Source organism: Macaca nemestrina, chromosome 4 (assembly GCF_043159975.1).
Source record: "Macaca nemestrina isolate mMacNem1 chromosome 4, mMacNem.hap1, whole genome shotgun sequence".
Classification (NCBI taxonomy): Eukaryota; Metazoa; Chordata; class Mammalia; order Primates; family Cercopithecidae; genus Macaca; species Macaca nemestrina.
Window position 1 is genome coordinate 4,798,194 of NC_092128.1, and position 23,630 is coordinate 4,821,823.

The following is a 23,630-nucleotide window of genomic DNA, read 5'->3' on the forward strand; positions in this document are numbered from 1 at the left end:
GGTTCCTTTTTTTAGGAAAAAAAGAAAACAAGATACATAATAGAACAAAGGTCATTTTATAAGATGTGCTAACTTGTTGAAAAGAGTCTTATGAGGAGCATAAAAAATAAAATAACATTGACATCTAAAATTGTTTTTTAAAGGGTAAAGTGTAATGTCACGGAATTTCTGCGACATCAAACACATAATTCAAGTAAAAGTGAGCTTAGGTTTGATTGTTTATTGATGTTTAGAATTCTGAGCGTGCCTCCTGCTGTAATTACCAGCTCTGGATGCCTCTGCCTCACTCTGGATGCAGGCTACCCCCAGCTTCATGAGGGATCGCCCTCAAAACTAAAGGGGCATGGATTCCACTGTCTGCTGCTGCTGCCTGGACCCACGCAGCCACCCACATGCGGCAGCATCGTTGCCATGCTCCTCTGGACTTGGTCATCCTCTGTATCTTCCTTCATAGAACCACCCCACTCCTCCTGCCTGGGCCTTGAGCCCGACCCAGGCTCTCTGGTCTAGCCTAACGCTCTGGAATCCACATGTGGCGTATACCCACGTTCCAGCTGTTACATCTGTAATTCAGTCCTATGACACTCCTGAGGGATAAGACTGGACATTCAGACCTTGTGCACCTGGCTGGGGTCCTGCTGTTCCTGAGCAGAGCACGAGGCCAATGCCGGGAGGTAGATCTGAAGCTCAAAGTCATGACCCTAGCAGAGCACAATGACAAGGCTGGAAGGTAGATCTCAAGTTCAAAGTCATGACCCTAGTGCTGAATGCCCCTCCACACCTCTCGCTCACGTGGATGTTTCTGGAAAACTGCTCAACTCTATTGATTTGTTACTCTAGAGCAGTCATTCATAAAACACATAGCAATGGAGCACCTACTATGTGCAGGTCATGGTGCTGAGCATTATGTGGGAGACAAAATTAAATCCCAAACAGAACCTGCTCCAGTGAGTTTAGAACTGGGCTGCGGTCTGTATAGCTGAGGAGAGCTGCTTCAGAGATGATGTGCTTGTGCTTTGGGGACAACTGTACCTTTATTTGATTCATTTTCTGTAGAAATGTAGACAAACACTTCAAAAATTTTCAAAAGAGGAAATGGATCAAGACATTTTGATAAATGTTTTCTAAAACTCAATTCTTAGCTACCATCAAATATGATATGCTATCAAATAATAAGGATTAAGAAATAGCCTACTATAGATACATATATATATCTATATATACAAATAATAAGGATTAAGAAATAGCCTACTATAGATACATATATATATCTATATATACAAATAATAAGGATTAATAGCCTACTATAGATACATATATATATCTATATATACAAATAATAAGGATTAAGAAATAGCCTACTATAGATACATATATATATCTATATATACAAATAATAAGGATTAAGAAATAGCCTACTATAGATACATATATATATATATCTCTCTCTCTCAAAAGAACACCCCCCAAATTGTGAACCATAATATAATCATCATAGAATTTTAAATGTATACACATACAGAAACTCTTTTCTTTTTTTGAGATGGAGTCTCACTCTGTTGCCCAGGCTGGAGTGCAGTAGAACAATCTCGACTCACTGCAACCTCCAACTCTCAGGTTCAAGTGATTCTCTTGCCTCAGCTTCCCAAGTAGCTGGGATTACAGGCATGCTCCACCAAGCCCAGCTAACTTTTTAATTTTTAGTAGAGATAGCGTTTCACCACATTGGCCACACTGGTCTCGAACTCCTGACTTCAAGTGATCTGCCCGCCTCGGCCTCCCAAAGTGCTGGAATTACAGGCATGAACCACTGCACCTGGCCTGAACTCAACAATATGAAGTGTTTGTGGTATTGTGAAATATTTCATGATTTCTACCATTTAGAAGCACAATAAAGGATGATTGAATTAGTACATTTAGTCAAAAGAAATTGTTTGGGGGGAGGCAAGGTGAAATACCTCCATGAAAATACAGAACTTAGCACAAGTTCTGAATTTGCTTAATCACCAGCGATCTTAAAAGCTTTCTTGCTGGATTGACATAATGTTTGCAGTGATTTGCAGGCCCTTCTATCTACTTGTCCCATGTAAGAGCCAATCACAGTAAGCATGGGAGCAAAGAAGAAGCTGGAGGCAAACAGGCTTTGGTACCTTGCAGTGATCAGTTATGATGAGGGTCTGTTTTTACTGGGTGGGGAAAGAGAATAAGGTTATTAGAGGTTGTTTGTAGGGAATATTTTAAAATTCTGCTGACCATATAATTTACCAATTCTTTTCCATTTCTCAATCTGTTTAAGGCTGTTTTATAGACCAACTTAAAAATTACAGTTGGTCTCAGATTGCTTTTTATCATTTATACAAGCTCACAGCTTCTGGAATTCAAATGAGAAGAAAACACCTGATCAGCCACCAGGAAGGCAAGAGAACAGAATACGGAAGAGCTACTGCTCCCCATTCCCAGTCCAATGTCCTCCTTTGGGCTGTGGACGATCCTCCAAGCTCTGGCCCCTGTGGAACACCAGGCTTCACCTTCTCAGTACTTGCTCATGAAAACACACAGAGCATACACATATTCCATTGCTGGATCTCACAGAGTACCCACGTTCTGGGCTGGCAGAAGAAATCAGCTTTAATTTGGAGATAGAGCAATTGAGGCATGATAATTTTAAATGACTAAGTGGCTCTGTGGAAATTAAATCCAGATTAAATTAAATTAGAATGCAGACTGCTAAATGACACGTTTTTTGTTTTCTTTATTTTGAGTCTGTTGACATGAGCATTTAAATGTAGCTTTGAGAAAGGAATAATGAACCCATTAGGCTGTACACATTTGGTGCTTAATAAATGTTTATAAAATGAATGGAAAAATGACATTTTAAGGAAAAAAAAAAAAAGGATTGCATTACATAGAATAAGCCAGCAAATTTGTGAGATGAGGACTTTTCTTTACCCATGGTGGTTTCTGAAATCACCTTATTAAAGGGGACTTGGCTAAAATAACTTCAGTTAAAATATATGATCTGTTACAAGCTATTGATTTTAAAACAAGAAGGCGGCTCACATTCATGTATTTCATTGCTAAGTGCTGCTGTTTTGTACAACACTGCCTTGACTAAACTGACATCCTCACAGGAAATAATAACATTCTGACATTAAAACGCACTCACGCTCAGCAACAGTCTGATCATTTTATCCTCTCTATTAATATTAGAAAACCATTTCTGCAACGTTAGTATTTCTAAATGAGTTGAATCAGATTCTCTTAAGGGAATAATTCTACCAAAGATGATTTTCTAATGCAAAAATGCAGGCACATGCATTTGTCCTAGGTCCTACTTTGCAGAATACTATTTCATTCAATCAAGTGATGGTTTTTGGAACTACGCCATCATCCAACAGCGCGAGGCCTTCCTTACACCTGCAGTCTATGTTAAGGGCAGCATCCACCTAATATTAAATCTCAGCAAACTTTTTAATAAAATGTATCTTTATGCAAAAGAAAAGAAACGGCAGTATTTAACTAGCAAGTTCCATGTTCTTTAGGAGGGAGAGGAAGGCAGCACAGTATTTCTCTGGGTCTGGGGTGGGGTGGGGTAAAGATGAAGCCATCTTCCTTCTCCCTGGAATGCAGGCTTCTGGGACCCGGCCTGAACGCTCCCTCAGCCATCAGTGAGCTGGGAGACTCATGCTCTAAGTCTGGGTTCAGTATCCTTATCTGTAAAACCAGGGAACCGATTAATTTTTTTTTTTTTACAACCTCCTCTAATCCTGGATTATAGGATTCTAGGATTTCTGTGTTTCTGATTCATACCAGAGCCCTGTTATGATCGCTGTAACTCAGGATTCACAGCCTGTTTCAATTCTTGCTTTTTAACATAGATTTAACCTTAGTTCCATCCTTTGATTTCCCCAGTGTCTCAAACAAGAAAAGAATCAACTGCTTAGAGTTGGAGATTTATTTATTCTAATAAGAGTCTGAACATTTTGTAAACAAACAAAACGTTAATTCTCTTTAAATTGATTTTGGTATATAACTTCTGTCAATGTTTCTAATACATATCTTTAACCACACATGAACATCAAATCTTAATGCCATTTAAATCTCTGGGGTCAGATACAGTGGCTCAGGCCTGTAATCCTGGCACTTTGGGAGGCCAAGACAGGAGGATTGCTTGAGTACAGGAGTTCAAGACCAGCCTGGGCAACATTGTGAGACGCTATCTCTACAAACAAAACCGAAATCAATTAGCTGGGCATGGTGGCACATGCCTGTAGTACCAGCTATTTAGGAGGATGAGGTGGGAGGATTGCCTGAGCTTGGGAGGTCAAGGCTGCAATGAGCCATGATTGCATCACTTCACTCCAGCCTGGGCAATGAAGCGAGATCCTGTCTCAAAAAATATACATATATTTGGGAAAACAAGTTTTCCCAAATTATAAAGCAGTGGCATTCATATTGACTCAGTATTTGCTTTAACGCATAAGCATCACTTAATATAATTAGGGTAAATACAGTCACAGTACCTAAGTTAATACTTCCTATGCATGTGGAGATGAGCTTTTTTTAAACGGGATTGAGCAAATTCTCCTGAAGTATTCTACATGCATTATTGCAATTGTTCTGTAAATGTGTAAAAGCCTTAGGACTTTATCTTTTAATTATATATGATATGCAACACTTGTTCCCAACACCTGCAGAGAAATTTCCCGGACACTGAAAGAAACAGTGCTTTTATCTTATTAAATTAGTGTGGTTTCAATTTCACATTATCTTTGGTTGCTCAGCCTGTAGTGTTACAAGTTTATTGCTTCTCCTTGGCTATGCGAAAAGTTGAAACCAAAAGTCATTTTCTGCTTTATTGACTTGCAGGAAGAAAAACCGAAATTATCCTGGTCATTAAAGAGAGTACTCACAATTTTTTTGCCTTCTATTAAGACAGTAGAAGTATTTGTTTCAACATTCCACAGTCTCACTGTTCCCTTCTGTTCTCTGTAGATGAATTCTGTATCTGTAAGAGAGGAAGTAGAAAAAACCACGTGAAACATCAAAGAACTCCCCTCAGCTTTTGACGAATGCTTATGTAAAGTAAAATCGCTAGTTTTGAAAAAAAAGATAGGCTCCCACTCATCAAAGGGCCCTTTCAATATGGTGCAATACACCTAAATTTTCTTAATCCAACCTCACGTGATGCTTCTCTCCTACTTTACAAACTGACATAGAAAGCACAGGCGCACACCCAGAAAACCTTTGGAACAGCTAGAATGTTCTTGGGCAGGACACAAAGAGCAGATTAAGAAAGCAGCTATTCCAAGAGGCCAAAGACAACTGCTAGTAAAGGGACTAATTTCCTATATCCAACTTTGGAGTAAATCTGTATGCAGAATGCCTGCGGCCCATAGCCACATCCTGCAAAACGTACTTTCCTCTGCTCCACAAGCTCCCCTAGGTGCTCTTGCTTGGAGGAGTTAGCTGCTTCGCTGCCGTGAATACCTTTGAATCTAAACATCTCATAGATGCTGAGTCTGGCCTCTTGTATATGAACAACCAAGATTTCAAATTTAGAAAATTAGGAAAAACGCTGACTCAAAATAGTATGCATATGGACACGTACTTATATATCTCCTATGAATGAAAGGGCATATTTCTGAAAGGTAGGGTTGTATTAAAAAAAAAAAAACTCCCCAAAATCAATGAGATAAAAACACTCCAACAGAAAAAAAAAATAGGCAAAATAAATACACCAAGAAATGTTATAAAACAAAAATAGTGAGTAAGCACATGAATAGACTCTTAAAGTCATGAACACTCTGATGATGCAAAATAAAAGCAGAGATAGGTACCATTTTGCAGCCACTACCTTAGAAGACAGTAAGAAAATTTCATACGGGAAAATTACTTCCTGAAATGTAGGGTTGTAGGTTGAGAGGCAGGGACCACAGTGGGGAGAAGGAAAACACTATTTTTCTGAGTGAAGGCAGTAACCTTGAGCCAGTTTGATGGTAAAGGCATTTCACATGTAATAGTTGATGACTGAAAAACATGATGCAGACTGGATTAATTCAAAAGCAGAAGTTGTTATAATTTAAGTATGTGTAGATTTTATGAGGAAAATGAAAGTCTATCACTATAATGAAAATTTCATCATCGACATGGACCTAGATCAATCTATTTTACGAATTATGTAAATTACATCCAAAGATTCAGTACTAAAGTTAACAGATGTTTAGGTGAAATTGTTTTCATTTATTTTCCTGGTAATACTTTCATGAACAAATCAAATGAGTCAATTTTTCTGTTTCTTAAGCAAACACACCAAGGTGCATCTATTGAATGAGCTATCTCCCATTACAAGTACTCACATGGAAACCTCTGCAATCATTTCAGTGAAGTTGCCCTCATATAGCAAATTTTAGAATTTTTTTTTTTTTTTAGAAAGCACTTAAGTTTGTTAGTTATGTAAGTTGCAAAAAAGGTTACTACTTAATTATCTCCTTATCTCCCTTTGTTCACTAGCTTTTACTTTGAATGAATTTCTAAATATCAACTTTGCCTTCAGTGGATGAAGATTTATGGCCTTTGGCCCCCGCTCAGGAGTTCCAAGTTCTCTGCTTTTACCCCACCCCCACATTACTGATCACAGTGAAACATAATGATTGTTTAAGAGTGTGCAGTGGGGAGCTGAACAATGAGAACACAGAGAAGGGAACAACATACACTGGGGCCTGTTGCAGGGGGGCAGGAGGAGGGAGAACATCAGGATAAATAGCTAATGCATGCAGGGCTTAATACCTAGGTAATGAGTTGATAGGTGCAGCAAACCACCATGCACACGTTTACCTATGTTACAAACCTGCATATCCCGCACATGTATCCCGGAACTTAAAGTAAATACGTACATAAAAAAGATTATGCTGTACTACATTTGAGGTACATAAAACCTGCTTGTTTCAATGGAAACCAATGAGACCATTTCAGAATTAGAACATATGATTGCTTTTCTTTCTCCTGAATTTTATCGTTCCAGTATTTTTAACAGTTCTATCACATGTTTATGTATCTTTAAATACTATGTTGTTTAGTTTTTTTTGCATTTGAGCTTAATAAGGTGATATTTACTGTGTTCCTCAGTAATTTATATTATATCATATTTCTAAGGTGAATATAATAGTCCATACTATCTTGGCTCTTAGTTCTCACTGATGTACACGACTCAAGTGTATATTACAATGGATACCAGTCATTCCTAGTTTTATTGCTATTACAAACCATTCTACTAGGAATACTCTTCTTTACCTCTTTTGGTACAAATGTACAAGGCTTTTGCTTCTCCTCTCCTCTCCTTTCCTTTCTTTTCTTTTTTCTTTTTTGATGGAGTTTCACTCATGTTGCCCAGGCTGGAGTGCAATGGCACAATCTCGGCTCACTGCAACCTCTGCCTCCCGGGTTCAAGTGATTCTCTTGCCTCAGCCTTCCCAGTAGTTGGGATTACAGGCTTGCACCACCACACTGAGCTAGTTTTTGTATTTTCAGTAGAGACGGGGTTTTGCCTAGGTTATGGGAATTCTTAAACTTGCAAGTTATTTTCAAAAGTGGTTATGGCACTTTAACAGGCACCAATAGTGAATGAGTTCTCATAACTCACATCCTGTCTAAAACTTGCTATTTTCAAACTTCTTACTATCTTCCAATACAGTGGGTGCAAAAAATGGTATCTCTGATTTTATTTTGCATCATCAGAGTGTTAATCACTTTAAAAGTCTCTTCATGTGCTTATTTACTATTTTTGTCTTATTTTATAAAATTCATTGGTGTATTTATTTTGCCTACCTTTTTCTGTTGGAATGTTTTTATCTAATTGATTTATAAGAGATTTTTATACATCCCATATGAAATATTCATTAGTTTTATGTGTTGAAAGTCCATTTTATTAGTTGTGGTTTTCATTTTACATATAAAATATTTTGATAAACAGAAATTATTAATGTAGTAAAAAATGTTTACCCTTTGTGTTTGATATGACATAAATAATAAATACTTTCACATTACAAGGTCATAGTAATATTCTCCTATATTTTTTCTGAAACATTTTTTACTTTTCCTTTAAAAAATAAAGGCTTAATTCACTGGAAGATGACATGAATGTATGGTGTGAGGTAGGAATCTAATTTTCTATGTTTATATCTATAGCTATTTGTTCCAGTACAATTTGAGAAGGTCATTATTCACTCTGTAAGATGTGATGTCATCAATAATATTTCAGCAACAATATCTGCAGTCATTGGGTCATATGGGACTTTCTTATGTGTTCACTGATGAGTTGGCTCATTCCTGCATCGATACTACACTGTGAAATTATGTACCTTTGTAGTACACCTTGCTATCTGGAAGTTTTCCCATATGATTTTCCTTCACGAAGGGTTTGGTGTTTCTTAGGATTTTGCTGTTTATATTATACGTGTTACATTCAGCCTGTTAAACTAGTAAAGAATTCTCCTGGGAAACTGACTGAAATTTCTTTCAGTTGAAAGTTCCATTTGGAGGAAATTGGACACCTTTACAACACTGAGTCTTCCTTCTGTGTACTTTGTCTGCCTTTCTGTTTATTTACTTTTTTCTTTTTAGCATCTTTCCATGAGTTTTTATATTTATCCATTGACAAAAATAACACAAAACATAACCTATCTAGAAATAAATCCACAAAGGATGTGAAAGACCTCTATGCCCCTTTATTGTGGATCATCTATTTCATCAGTAGCCCCAGGCAACAAGTGATCTGTTGTGTTCATTAGATAGGTTTGCCTCTCCTAGAATTTCTTACAAATAGAATCACACATTACACAGTCTTTTGTGTTTCTCTCCTTTCACTCATCATAATGATTTTGAGATTTATCCATGTTATTCCATGTATTAATGTTTCATTCCCTTATACTGCAAAAGAGTAGTCTAGTGGACTGATAGACTTCAATTTTTATGCATTCAAATTCATGCATTGGTGAGAATTTAGACTGCTACCAGGTTGTAGCTATTATATTGTTGGGTCATATGGTATATGTTTGCACTTAACTTTATGGGAAACTGTCAAACTATTTTCCAAAGTAGCTATACCATTTTGCATTTCCACCATCAATTGTGTAAGAGTCACATGCACACCATTTTTTCGCTATCAGTTGGCAAAATCAGTCTTTTAAACATTAGCCACTCTAGCAGGTGTGTAGTGGTATCTCACTGATAAATAGTAATAATGAACATCTTTTCATGTGATTATGGGTCATTTGCAGGTTTTTTGCAAAGTATCTTAAAAAATTTTGTCCATTTTTTTTTTTTTTTTTTTTTTTTACAATTTATTACTGAGTCCTTTAAACATTCTGGATATGAGTCTTTGTCTGAGATGTATTTTTTAAAAATTATTTACCAGGGTGTGGCTTTCCTTATTATTCTCCCAATTAATTTTTTAAACACTGGGGCCTGTCAGGGGGTGGGGGGCTAGGGGAGGGAGGATAGCATTAGGAGAAATGCCTAATGTAGGTGACGGGTTGATGGGTGCAGCAAACCATCTGCTGAGATTTTCATTCACTGAAAAACAGGCTTATGTTAATTCGTTGAGGATAGTTGTAATAGCTTTCAAAAAATATTTGTCAGTTCCAGAAGTCTGTTCCATTTCCAGGTCAAACTATTAACTTCCTTTTATGTTGAGCATGTGTTCCATTTTCTTGGTTATTTGTATGTATATATACTAATTTCTGGACATTCTGGGTTTTGATATTATTTCCCAATAAATGTTATTTCCTTTGCTCTAGCAGGCAATTTTCTCTGCTAGGCTTATACCACCAACTTTGTTTCTTGGGTAGCAGCTTTATTGTTAGTGAAGATGTTTAACTTCTTTAGCTGACCTGCCTTGATTCCCTTCCACAGATACGATTCACAGGTCATTCAGCAATGTGGGAAGGCAGTGACTGGGGATCCCCTCTTTGAATTATTTCCTAACTTGCCCATTCTTCCTCTCGAAGCCTTCTCAAATCACCTGTCTTCTTCATTTCCAATGTTTCTGCCTTGGTTCTGATTGTCATCACCTTCACCATAGACTACTCCAGCAGTCTCCTAATGGGTCTCTCTCCTTATTTCCATTCTCTGTGCAGACAAAGCCATCTCTCTCTTTTAAAACTCCTTTTTATCCCTTTGGCAGAAACTATTTTGGTCAAGTTTCTTAGCCTGACATTTAAGGTCCTTCCAATTCTGGCCTTGGCCCCTCTTCCCATTTGAATGCCTATCACCCCAACAAAGCATCCTGAGCACCACCATGTCTCCCAGTCCTCTGCACTCCCTCATACTGCTCCCTGCACCTGTAATGTCCTTCTCCTACTATGGCCAGGTAAGATCTTCCTGGGATCTGCATAAAGGCCAACTCCCTTGTACAGTTTTCATGACTTTTCAAGGCAGGATTCATCTCTCCCTGATTTCAGTCCACACTTCATTCATCCTATTTTTTACTCATCACAGCATGATAGAGTTATTTGTCTGTTATAACTCTCTGTCTTCTGCACTAGAGTACATGATTCTCCAGAGAAGAGGCCACACCTTCCTGATTTTCTATCTCTAATACCTACCATAATGACTGGTACCAAGTTAGAGGCTAAATATATGTATAATGAATTGAGCCAATTAATACTATCATAAGACTGATTCACCAAATATCCACCTTACATACAAAACAATGACCAGAACCACTAGTGTAAGAGTAACTGCTCTAGAAAGAGGAGGGCCTGACGCAGGTGGAGTAAGGACAGAGGCATAGGCATGGTGTTTCTTTTTTGTCAAATTATACTTTTGTGCCTCTTCATGAGATTCAATTATCATTATTTTATCCTTATCATTGCAAAGCATTAAGATGTTACACAGGGGAGTGTACAGTGCATTTTAATGCTATATGGATAGGGAGATAAAGTTGAAAAGCCACGCTCAGTGGGAGTTCTAAGAAACATACAATGTCAGATTCCTAGGAGAAAATTTCCCAAAGGAAAGCTTACGGCACCACCAATTGCTACTTTTCATGTGCAATATATCTAGTGCTTTGCATTTAAAATATACCACTAATCTCATTTTTCTGTGTACTTATGCAATTCTTCAAGCTGAAAATATTACAGAAATGGAAAAAATTGCATTGGTAGCTAGGACTAGGAAGATAGTTTCTTTTTTGTTTTCAAACTGATATAAGAATAACAAATTATTTTTCTAACTCTCTCAATAATAAGATAAAATTCCAGTTATTTACTCATAGCATCATATATCAGCTGATTTTATATGTTGTTTACTTTTGCTTGACAATAATGCATTTTTTAAAAGGCTTTCAAAGGCCATGCATATGTTAAAAATTTAAATAATGTTATGGCATCTTATGGTACTGTAGATTCATTAACAATTGAGCTAACAGATCTCATTACTAAGTGTAATTTGTATATGCTGTTTGGTTTTGAAGAGTACATTAATCCCTGATTGTATAAATATCACAAAGAATCCTCACATAGTAATAGATTTTAATTTCTGAAACAAAGAGTATACACAATGAATGTAGTAAATTTTTCTCATATCATCTTTTAATTTTAAATAACTAGCAATAGAAAGTGTTCTATTGCTTATTTTATTTCTATCTATAATTTACTTGCATTTATGTATGTTCTGATAACAAAAGCATACGATAAACACATATCTTAAGACAGTCAACATCAATATTATGGTCATAAAATATTAATGTGTAATCTCTAGTACCCACATTGCAGTCTAGAAATACCATTTCCCACCAAATGAAACCCAGATTCTCTCTGTAAATGGCTAATTCCAGGTCTGTGACAGGCCATATCTGAGCCCAAAGGTCAAAATTTATTAGGACCATGCCAAAATGACTCAGAAGCCATCTTGGAGAGCCTCCCGCTGGCCAAGAATAGAACATTTGGAGCATTGATAAAACTAATAACTGCAAAAGATTAAAGCTCGTCAACTATGCATAAGTTCTTGAACTTAAAATGATACTTAAAAAACAAACAGATTTGGAGGCTTATTTACTATTCTTTCTACTTTTGTTTAACATTTTCTATTTACAGTTCAAGAATTTTAAAAACATCATGCAGCTATAATGTAAATAAAGGTCTGTTGCACCGGTCTTTCATTTCATCCCTTTTGGGCTTCTGCCATAATTTGTTTATAGAATTAACCTGATATTTTGGTTGCAGGCTATCCGTGACTGTGTTTTCACCAGGTTTCTCCAATAATTACTGGGCCACAAGCTCCAATTCTGAACATTTTCCCTGCAAAGTCAGGAGCTGGGAGCCTAGGAACTCACAGCAGCCAAATGAAGGTCTTCAGTCCAGATGTAGATACACCGCCTCTCATGAACAGTGATTTTTCCTTTGGCTCTTAAACAGTAAGGTGTGTATGGCAAGTTATAAGAAGAATCAAAAATGATTAGAAAGCTGACATTAATTCTTACTGCCAGTTTCTTTTAGGAAATATGAGTGAAATGCAAATATTTTAGTTGAACCATATTTATAATCTAGAACCGTACTGCTAATATGTAGCCTCTAGCCACATGCTTCCATTAATATTAAAATTAATTAAAATTAAATAACACTAAAAATTTAGCTCCTCATTTATACTAGACACATTTCAAGTTCTCAGTAACCACATATAGCTGGTGGGTACTGTGTTGGATGCTGTGGGTATAGAATATTTCCAATACTGCCAAAAGTTCTTCTGGACAGCACTGTCTACGAGGTTATATTACGTGAGTATGTTTTATTTGGAATGTCTTAGTTTACACCACAGCCTATCTTTCACCTGGAAAAATCACCCTTCTCAGGCCATGGCTACCGAAGATAACACCAAAGAATGTCCTTGAAGGTGGTGAGCAGAACTCCAGACCTTCCCCTTGCCAATAATGTCTTCGTTCTTAAAGATAATGAAGACAACCGTTGTGGGACAAAATAGGAAATCTTTAAATAGTTAAACACAAATTCCAGAATAACCCAAATGTCACAAGACCTTAAAAAAGAATGCAGGCTTATATTGTACCAGGAGCCTCAGTAATCGTCATCAGAATCAATGGATTGAAAAGTAGGAGTCTGAATGCCATGGAAATGCCAAAGGCACTCGTAGTTTTTAGGTTTCGTTAAAACTCACGATATTTAAAAAAAGTACCCAACGTGATAACTACATCCTTTTCTTTGGGATTATGAGAACTGCACACAGCCCTTTAGCATATCAAGGAAATACTACACATAGAGAGGGTGAGGAAATGTAAAAGAAATTATGTGCATTCTGCTTGAAGTAGATGAGTAACTCATTTGCATGAGAATATGCTTAGAAAAGGTAGGTGTTTCCAAAAAGAGAAATAACGGGTACGAGAAGCAAAACTCAAAAAAAACAAAAAACAAAAGAACAACAACAAAACCAATAGACATTTTATCCATTAAAAAAATATTTACAATGTATGGGATACTCTGCTAGATATTTGGTATGCACCATGTGTTAGCCACATTCCCTGACTTTAATGACTTATCATCAGATGACAGTTACTGTATACTAGCTCTAGTAACATTCCGTGTTAATCACAGCACTGTGCTCTCAGACATAATTCCAAGTAAATAAATAATTCTGTTAATGTTATTAGGAACTAAGGTTTTCTGTAGAAGAGAAAAGAGATCCACATTTTTAATCATGGACATTCAGACCAGGTGCAGTGGTTCATGCCTGTCATCCCAGCACTTTGGGAGGCCAAGGCAGGAGAAGAGCTTGAGCCCAGGAGTTTGAGATCCTGAAAAATTAGATGGGCAACATAGCCAGACTCCGTCTCTTCAAAAAAAATAATTTAAAAGTTAGCTGGGCATGGTAGTATTTGCCTGTAGTCCCAGATACTCAAGAGGCTGAAGTGGAAGATTTCTTGAGCTCAGGAGTTTGAGGCTGCAGTGAGCTATGATTGCACTACTGCACTCCAGCCTGGGTCACAGAGTGAGACCCTGTCTTTAAAAAACAAAAGGAAATTCAGTTAAAATTTAAAGCTCTGTGATGTTGAATTGGCATCAGAAATATCAATAGGAACCAATGTTTCTTTATTGTTCAAAACTATATACTTGCTAGTCTAGTCCATGAAAATGGGCTAGAAGCATGATTATCCCAGACACCCAGATTTTTGTCTCTAAGTACCATTCTCCCTAAAATAAGCCAGGGATCCTTGAAAAAAATGGATGTTTCCAGGTCTGAGGCACACAGAGTATATTATAAATCTAAAATATATTACTGGACAGAAAGCAAAGACCAGTCTGGGAGACAAGTGACTGAGAATGCCATGTCAATAAGACTATGGTAGATTACAAAATGGCTCCAATTCTTCACCCCACCCTTTTCCATCTAATTTTTCAGGGCCTTTTCTCATGACTCTAGGCTCAGACACAGGACTAGATTTGGGCAATGGAATATCAGTAAATAGAAGAGGGCTGGCGCTTAAGAAGCTCTTGCACAGTATATTTGCTCTCTCGGGTTCTGCTATTGCCGTGAGACAAACATGCCTGACCTAGTGTCCTGGCCCAGGAGAAGGATCAAAGGCATGAAGAACGAACTGAGTTGCTCCAGTCATCCAAGAAGAGGCCACTCCAGATCCGCCAACATCCAGCTGGGTGTCCGGCCATGTGAGCAAATCAGCCATGAGATACGCGGAGTTCCCTAACCACCACCTGCTAACAGCCAGGTTTGTGAAAATGACTTATTCTATGTGTTCTGGAAGGTTGTTGGTTGTTTATTACACAGTACTCTGTGGCATTAGATTACTGATACAAGCACAGAAGAACCAGCTGGAGGGGCTGTCTGTGGTCAAAGTTAGGACAATCCGAACACCAAAAGAATAATGCTATCAGTGATGAAGACACAGTGAATACATTTTAAAAAGCGTGAGTCCACAGTGATACCCACAAAGCATTAAAGAAAACAAAACTGTTTATTTTCCATAGCTGAACATAACTATGATACCAACTTCTTAAACTGAAAACTAATAATTGAAAACAATTAAGGATTCAGCTGCCTGCATTGTTGGTATTTCAGGTACACCAAATAGCCTGTTTATGAAGGAGAGTTCCACCTTTCAGAAGACTGTCAACTGGTAAGTGTAGAAGGGGTCATTAATTTGGAACATCACCACTTTGCAGCCCCTGTTGTAAAACTTGGTGCAGGTAAGGATCATCGATGGATGCTAACCTCTTTTGGAGAAAAGCTAGTGGGATATTATCCCACAGAAAATACGCCATTCTCAACGGGAAAAACATGTTTATAATACAGAAATTTGGTGGTCCCCTCTTTTGCCCATTAGTCTCCCCTTCGAGTCACCAGTCGTGGGACAAGTGGACATTACAGATAGACATGTGAAATCACCTCACAAGAATGCAATCAGTCAAGTCCAGAATGGAGGAGAGCATACAATACAACTGGCCTAATCCAGGTGTATTGTGAAATAGTATATATCACAGAAAAAAGAGGAGCCATTCTACCATTAAGAGAAATTTAAAAGACATAATCAAGTACAATTATAATTTTTGATTTGATCCAAGCTTAAAGAAAACAAAAGTTATAGAAAATATTTTGAGACAGAATAAGGATATCTGAATATGGCCTGGGAATGTAATAATATTTGGGGATTATGGTCATTTTTGTCAGATATGATGATGTTCCTGTAGATGTATGGGAAGATATACTTTGGAGATGAATGTTTTAGTATTCGGGGATGAAAGAAAGTGATAGTATAATTTATGTTTACATATTTCCAGCAAAAAAAGAACTGATGGAGGACATAAAAATGGCCAAGGCATTGAAATTAATTGGTATTTGTACCAGTAATATAGGTGTTCACTGAAATATGTTTTCTACTTTTCTGTGGAGAGTACGGTACAAAGTAAGACTCTGTCTCAAAAAAGAAAGAAAGAAAAAGAAAGAAAGAAAGAAAGAAAGGAAGAAAGAAAGAAAAGAATGAGTTAGAAAGACCACAGTAATGTTTTCCTTCCTCCTTTCAAGAAAATATTTAAAATATTTCATTAAAAATGAAGCAGAAAATAAAACCACATAATCCCTGATTTCCAGGAATGTACAATAGGGTTGAAGCTCTTGTCCCTAGTACAGGCATCGATTGGGAATGACTCAGTCGGTGAGGAGCAGTCACTCAGAAGAGCCTAGCTGCTTCTCCCTGGATGATCAGGAAGGCGACCATGCCCTCCAGAGGTGGGTTATGTGGGGACGTCGGGTGGGGGTAGAATTGAGAAAGACTAAACTGTGAACAACTAACCTCGTGTTTAGGTAAAACAGTACAGGAAATGGGAGATACCGAAGGTGGGAAGCCAGGGGTGCACACCCCCATAACACCCACTGATGGTACAGATGAAGACAGTTCAGGGAGCTCCTGAGCAGACGCTGCTGGGAAGCTCTACAGCAGGGCTGCAGTTTAGTACATAGGGTTAGGCTCGGAGGAGACAGAGTTCCAATTTTTTTGTTTTTAATTTTCCGTGTCTGGGTTTTCTTCTTTCTGGTTTACATCACAAAAATTGTCAGAGGAAGGCAATGTGGGCTCAAAAGAGGTACAATGGTTTCTTTCAAAAGAGCAAGTTTTCTAATGATATTCCTTTCCATTCTAAATACAAACAGCATTCAGCAACCCTGCCAGTAAGGGCTTAACCCAGGCGGTACAGCCTTGACATTTGTGAGACGTGCTCCCGAAACCTGGGGGATTCCCAGCTTCTCTAGGACTCTAAGTGAGATGTGAACATTAGAATTGCTGGCTGCTTAGTTAGCTCCCTCTGGCTCAAGGGCCTCTTGCAGGTCTCTTGATTCCAACTTACGCTGCAACTTTAACATACGTGGCAGGATAACCTGACTGGGAGGTTCACTACATCTGATTTTCCTGCAGGATCTTGAGAATAAGAATGAGTTAGAAAGACCACAGTAATGGCTTCCTTCCCCCTTTCAAGAATGCAACCAGGTACTGTATTTTGTAAGTCTGAGGGTATTAAGAGGCATTTGCTTTAGAAAACCTACACCTTGGAAACAAAGGTAGAGAACTGTCTGGGGCTGAAATGGGTAAGTGTATGTGGATAGACAAAGAGGTAGGTTATTAAATTCTGTGAACTTCAAACTATGGTAAAATGATACCACAATATCTATTTTTACAACGTCAGTAATGACATAGACAAGTACTTTCAAAAAATAATAATCACAGCTTGGAAATCACTTGGGAAGTAGCTACATTTCAAAGATGATTTTAGTGGCTTTCAATTTCACTTAATTTTTAATCGTAAGATCTGAGACTGCCCAATTTGTCTTTGATTAACGCACTGCCCAAATAGCTTTTAAAATCTTTTACATTTCCATTATTTTCCATTCAATTTTTATGTGCCTCAACAGAGTCCTGTTTAGACTTTTAAACAGCTGGTTACACGGAAACCCCACTAAAACAAGAAAGCCCCTCTTTCTGTATTTATTATTGTCAATCACCTGCTAAATGGTTAAGGAAAAAAAAAAACCAATTTATTTGTAGAATTAGGATTTGTTTTTGCAAATTATTTTTTCACTTGACCCTACCATAAAAAATATATATATACAGTTAAGCAGGCTTTCAAATGTTTAGAGGGGTGAAGGCAAAAGAAAAATCAGCAAAGAATAAAAATCCTTGAAAATTTATGCAGGAATGAATATCCTCAGAAATGTGTTATCAGCCAAGCTCTTTCTTGATAACAAACAAAAGGATTTTGCACATACACGCTGTTACGGATTCCTGTGATTAGCTGTTATATAAATCTAAGATTGTTTTTCTGTTCCTATTGTCTCCGAGCTTTTTGTGACTCTGTAAGTTGTAGACACTGATAGAAATGTGAGGAGTCTTACCAGGCGCAAGTGAATTTTGGCTGGTGGAGATGCAATAGATTTTCCTGCCCCACCCCACTCCCACAGAAAACACCCATTTTGCAGTAAATTCATTTCAGCATTTCCAGTGGAGCCAAACCTCCACCTTACTTTATCTATGCATCCCTGAGAAAAATCACCTCCTACTAGCAAAGACTAATGGATAGGCAGAGAGACAGAAACTTGACCGGAAGATTACATCAGCACAACGGTGACGAAAAGCTCCAGGGGTAAGGGACAGATTGTTGGAAAGAGCTTGGTCCAAAAGTCTGGAAATTTGGCCTCTATTTTAGGCTTTGCCACAGACTGGCTCTGCCAGAAGTATGCCGTGCAACCTCTAAAGCAGTATCCTAAAAGGGATACAGCATGATATCGCTTTAGGATGCAGCATGATAGTCCCCTCTCCTTTTCCATGTCTGCTAGCAGGAAGGCTTTTATGATGGCTGGAGCTACAGCAGCCATTTTTTTCCTCTAGGTGATGTTGGAAATGGAAGGTAAAAGCAAAATAGAGTATAGATTCCACCTCTGGACTTACATATGGAAAATAAATGAATTTGAGAGACAAATAAATTTCTATCTTTCTTAAACTACTATTACTTTAATCTTTCTGTTGCTGAGAGCTGACTTGAATCCTAATAAAGAAATATAATCATACTCTGACTGTAACTTCTGGATTTGGAATCAGGAGAATTTGGTTCTAATCCCATTGCAGTGTTTTTTGAGGCCAATTACTTCACCTTGCAAATAAAGAAATATAATCATGCTCTGACTGTAACTTCTGGATTTGGAATCAGGAGAATTTGGTTCTAATCCCCTTGCAGTGTTTTTTGAGGCCAATTACTTCACCTTGCAGTCTTTCGTTTTCAGTAATAGAATATCTTATTTTTCTGAAAAGGTTACTGTGTTGATTAATTGAGATCAGCTATGTTTAGGCATTTTGAAAGAAAGAAAAGAAAGAACACATTTTATAAATACGAGGTGCCACCTCCCCCAGTGGCACTCAGATCTCTGAAAGGGGAAAACCAACTGCATCTTTTGACCACACATTCACCCACGATTTTATTGACAAAGGAAAAAAAGGAATCATCTAGAAGCATTTTAGGTGGAATCTATGAAAAAGCTTTGCCTGTACATAACTCTTGTCCTTCTGACTTAAAAGCAAACAAAATAATCCAAAATGCAAACAGCAGGAAGGCCAGTGTCTTATACAGAGAGAAGAAAAATCCTTACACAGAACAATTCTGTCTACTCATTGGGTTGGAAAAACAGAGAAACAAATGATTAGAGGTTTCTTCACTCTCCCGGGAAAAGTAGGCGGGTCCTCTGGGAAGGAATCATCCACTCCTTCTGACTTGCCCATGTATGTCTGCAAGCCTCAAAGTGCCTGATGGCACAGTGACTGCGGTGGGCTGTTTCTTTCCGAGAAGATCTGGCACGTGTCACAAACATGGGATGTCAAAGGCAGATGTCTCCTGGTGGCATGTGGCTGCCTGTGTCCCTCTGCTTCAGGCAGAATGTGAGTCTGAATTTGGCTGGCTCCAGGGGGCTGTCTGTGCCACCAGGGGCAGAGAGACAGACTGCCTCCCAGGCTCCTCCAGCAAAACATGCTGGAAGTTTCCCAAGTGGCATCATTAGTATAAATTCACTGTGTCGTATGACTCCGGCTCTGATCACAGACTCTTTCCCTTCTGACTTTGACCCATAAAGACTTTGGCAGGATTATTAGAGAAAGTCTAGTCAATTAGAGAGGTAGAACCCATCATCTGAAAGCTGCAGGATAACCGGGTTATGACTCTAAGCTCCGAGTGGGTGGAGGTCTCATCACACACAAGTCATTAATATATTGTAGTAAGTGGAAGTAAGAATGTCCTTGCATTTGTTTCCTGGTGAAGTGAGAACCCATGTCTGATGTAGTTGCTTAACCTGGAGTCCTAGAAAATTCCTACGCTTACTAGCTATTAACTGTGGAATCTCAGACAGGTTATACGGCTTTTCTGTGCCTTGATACTCCCATCTGAAAAAAAATGGGGATATTAATAATGCCAATTAATAACTTAAATGACATTAGAACCATATCTGGGTTCACCTATTAGGTCCTACTAAGTATGAAGCATAAGGACCACTAACATTATTAGCAGAAAGCAACCAGCGACAAGCCCCAGGCATCTGAGTAACTTAGGCCTTCCTGTGAAAATCCACAGGGTTTATGGGAATACTTTACCTGCAGGGCCTGATAAAAGTGTATCCTGGAGATCAAGTATGGCTACGGTCCTTCCATTTCATACACTTCTGATAAGACTGTGCAATTCATCATCTGGACTAGGATACTTGGCCGTGCAAGGGGTTGCTTTAATAATCACAGCAGGGCAAGTGATGTCACCTGGGCATGAACACTGGTTTGTTCTCAAAGTCAGCGTCGTTTTGCCAAAAAAAATTGACAAAACCAATTTTTTCTATGTACCCTAAGCTTTAAAAATTCAAAATCCTGACTTAGTTTGATGGATATAAGTTTTACTTTAATGTATTTGGAACAACTGGTTATGTAAGCTTGAATCATCAGGACTGTAAATCTGACAATTATATTCCATGCACGCCATCGATAAAGGTTCTAATTTAAGAAACAACAAATCAACTCTCTCAAAAAAGAACAAATTGATCTGCATCATAATTTAACTAACATACACTAAGACTCAGCTAATCTTTAGGGGCTGTTCTTGTAGTCATCCACGAAAACCAACGAATGGCATATCAGGTCTTCTGCAGTACATAACATTGTTTTTTACGAGTGAAGGAGCATTCATTTTAGTGGTACACATCTCAGTCAAGAGATCGTAGCAATCTTTGGTCAGTAATGAGTTGTGTCCTGCTAGCTGATGAGAATGTTCAGCTCAATTTATAGCTATCGGTGGAGCTGGTAAAGGTCATCGCTGCATCTCATTTGTTAGAGCTGCCTCTCCGGATGGTGGAGGCATAGGGTAAACGACGTTGAAAATTGTAGCTTACAGTGCAGTATCTGCTTACTCCATTAGGAAATGGATTTCTTAAGTGCCCAAGTTCTGTTGGTTTCGTTTTTTCTTGTTTTTGTTTTGCTTTTGCTTTCAGGACACAACACTGCTGTCATTTCCATGTGATCTCCATGAGTGCACCGCTGTGTGTTTAAAAGTCAACCTATTTCTTTCCCTACTTTCAACACCACAGAATTACAAAGTAAATTTTCTTCCCTTAAACAACATCATGATACTTCATTTATTCTAGGAACTAAACAATGCCAACTAGATCAACATTAGTAACTCTCACACAAGTACAGAAACAACTGCGTGTGAGTACACACATACACATGCCTACCTCACTAATGCCAAAGTATCTGACTTTACGAACCATGAGTTCACCTTCCACATCCTGTCCTAGGTTTGCTTATTCAACTCAATTCATTCATTCAAGATTTTTGTCATCCTCTGTGCAGACACTGTGCTGGGTGCTCAACTCTCACCCTGTGGAGACGCTCGCCTGTGGGATCTTCCCCTTCTCCAAGCAGAATCGCAGGACACACCTGCCCCAGATTCAAGCAAAATGCTGCAGTGAGTGCTACAACCAAGATCTGATTTTGTTTCTTTCCCTTGAGTGGAATCACACTATTATTCCGACCTAGAACACCAAATAAATACTGACTGTGGGGGTGCCTCCTACATGTCCAGTCCTGCCAGGGGAGCTACAGAGGCAGGTGATGGCCTTGATCCACACTCAGCCATTTCTTCCCCATCTCCCAGCCCTTGGATCATGTTTTTCTTTCCCCATGTGTCATTCTGCTTTGATGGGAGAGACCATGTCATGCTATGTTTTGGTGTGTTTCATATAACAAACATAATGAGGATTTCAAAAGAAAAAATCGTAACAGAAAAGACTGAAAGCCTGTGAGTGAAATCGGAAAACTGGAGATGGGATTCAGCTGCTGTGCGCTATTCCGGTGCCGTGGGCCATGTTGCCAAGACAAAGCACACCCAAGTGCTAGAATAAACTACCCCACAGAGATACCCACGCCCTGAGTCCTTTTAGTGAGGCCACCGATCACTGTTCAGAAACAAGAGCAGATTTTGTAAGTTTGACCATTTGATTTCTGCTTATGCTTCTATTCCATGTAATTGAACCATGAGCAAATAACTATTTTCATTTTGGAAATTCATGCGTCTTACATTTCTCATCCAAGTCCTGAGTCTTAAGTCCTCACTCCATGTGTTAAATCAAAGGATAGAGTCTTACTCCAGTGAATAAATATTATAATTGTGTTTCCCACATAGATTTGCCTGGTTGTTTTCCATTTTCGTAGGAATCAGCCATGGTATGTACAATATATGTCCTTCATGATTATACGTCACATTTTCTTGAGTCAGCGCATGTGAGACATTTCTCCTGGGAGACCGCAGATGCCTCCTCTGGGGCTCAGCTCTCATTCTCCTTTCAGTAGCACGGTTTCCTCGGTGCCTTCCTGCGTGGCTAAGCATGGTCTCCTGACATTCCCAGTCCTTTGCACTCCCTGCATGTTGGAATGCTGCACGTCTCTTTTTATGTTTCTGTCTGGACCAAAAAAACCAGAGTTCGGAGTAGGTATTGAGGAAGTCCTTCTGGTCGTCAGGGAAAGCAGGAAAACATCCTTCCAGGAAGTCAGGCTGTGGAGCAGTTTTGTGAAGTGAGATTAGACAGAGCTAGTGCCACAAGAGTCTGGCCCCAGGAGAGATCTTGAGGACTCTGTTTAAAGTTCACTGGACTATCGCCAGACCTGAAAAAGTGACTATTTGTAGGGAAAAGAGAGAAAAGAAAGCATAAAAGGTAGTAGATGTAAGGCATACCATGGATCGAATTTGACAAAATTTACTGAGCTCTTAAGACCTTTTCAATAGAATAGATAGTATTTTTGTTCTCACTGTTTAGGCACCATCACTCCCAGACTACAAAATTGATGATGGTTTTTCCTATTCCTACAGTGATCATCTGGGCCTCCATGCACTGTGGGAACTTAGAGCTGGAAGAGACATGGGGCTGTCTTCACATGCAAGCGTATTGAGTTTACTCATGAAGAAACAGGCCAGGCGCGGCGGCTCACGCCTGTAATCCCAGCACTTTGGAAGGCCGAGGAGGACAGATCACACGAGGTCAGGATTTCAAGACCATCCTGGCTAACATGGTGAAACCCCGTCTCTACTAAAAACACAAAAAATTAGCCGGGCGTGGTGGCAGGCGCCTGTAGTCCCAGCTACTCGGGAGGCTGAGGGAGAAGTGCTTGAACCCAGGAGATGGAGGTTGCAATGAGCTGAGATCGCGCCACTGCACTCCAGTCCAGCCTGGGCGACAGAGTGAGACTCTGTCTAAAAAAAAGAAAAAAAAAAAGAAAGGAAAGAAACAGACTCAGAAACAGCAAATGCCCGATGTCAGGAATTTAGTCCATGGCCCCGCACCAGGTCTTCTGGCTTCTCATGCACTGTGGATGCTGATTCTTGTAGAAAGAACACCAGGGAGGACAGGACAATTATTCCACAAGGAAGGACACGATCTGCTTCTCCAATCACATGGTATTCCAGGGAATGGTGGCTGATTTTTTGAAGTGCCACACCAGAGTCCTCAAAAGCAAATTTTACGACAGGCCATTCGAAACAGACTTTGTAAGCCAGGTAAACTCTCCAGCCACTTCCACAGAATGTAGTAACAGACCC

At 38.8% G+C, this 23,630-nt stretch overlaps 1 protein-coding gene across 5 annotated transcripts in view; it reads right to left on the reverse strand.

Moving 5' to 3' along the window:
• The window catches only part of LOC105474942 (dipeptidyl peptidase like 6), a 1,161,442-nt gene that overhangs the window by 354,184 nt on the left and 783,628 nt on the right, over positions 1 to 23,630 (reverse strand). For all 5 annotated transcript variants that reach the window (XM_011729883.3, XM_011729885.3, XM_011729882.2 and 2 more), the window contains exon 4: positions 4,914 to 5,008. In XM_011729883.3, the coding sequence (XP_011728185.1) occupies positions 4,914 to 5,008 (95 nt within the window). The remainder of the gene's footprint in view (positions 1 to 4,913; positions 5,009 to 23,630) is intronic.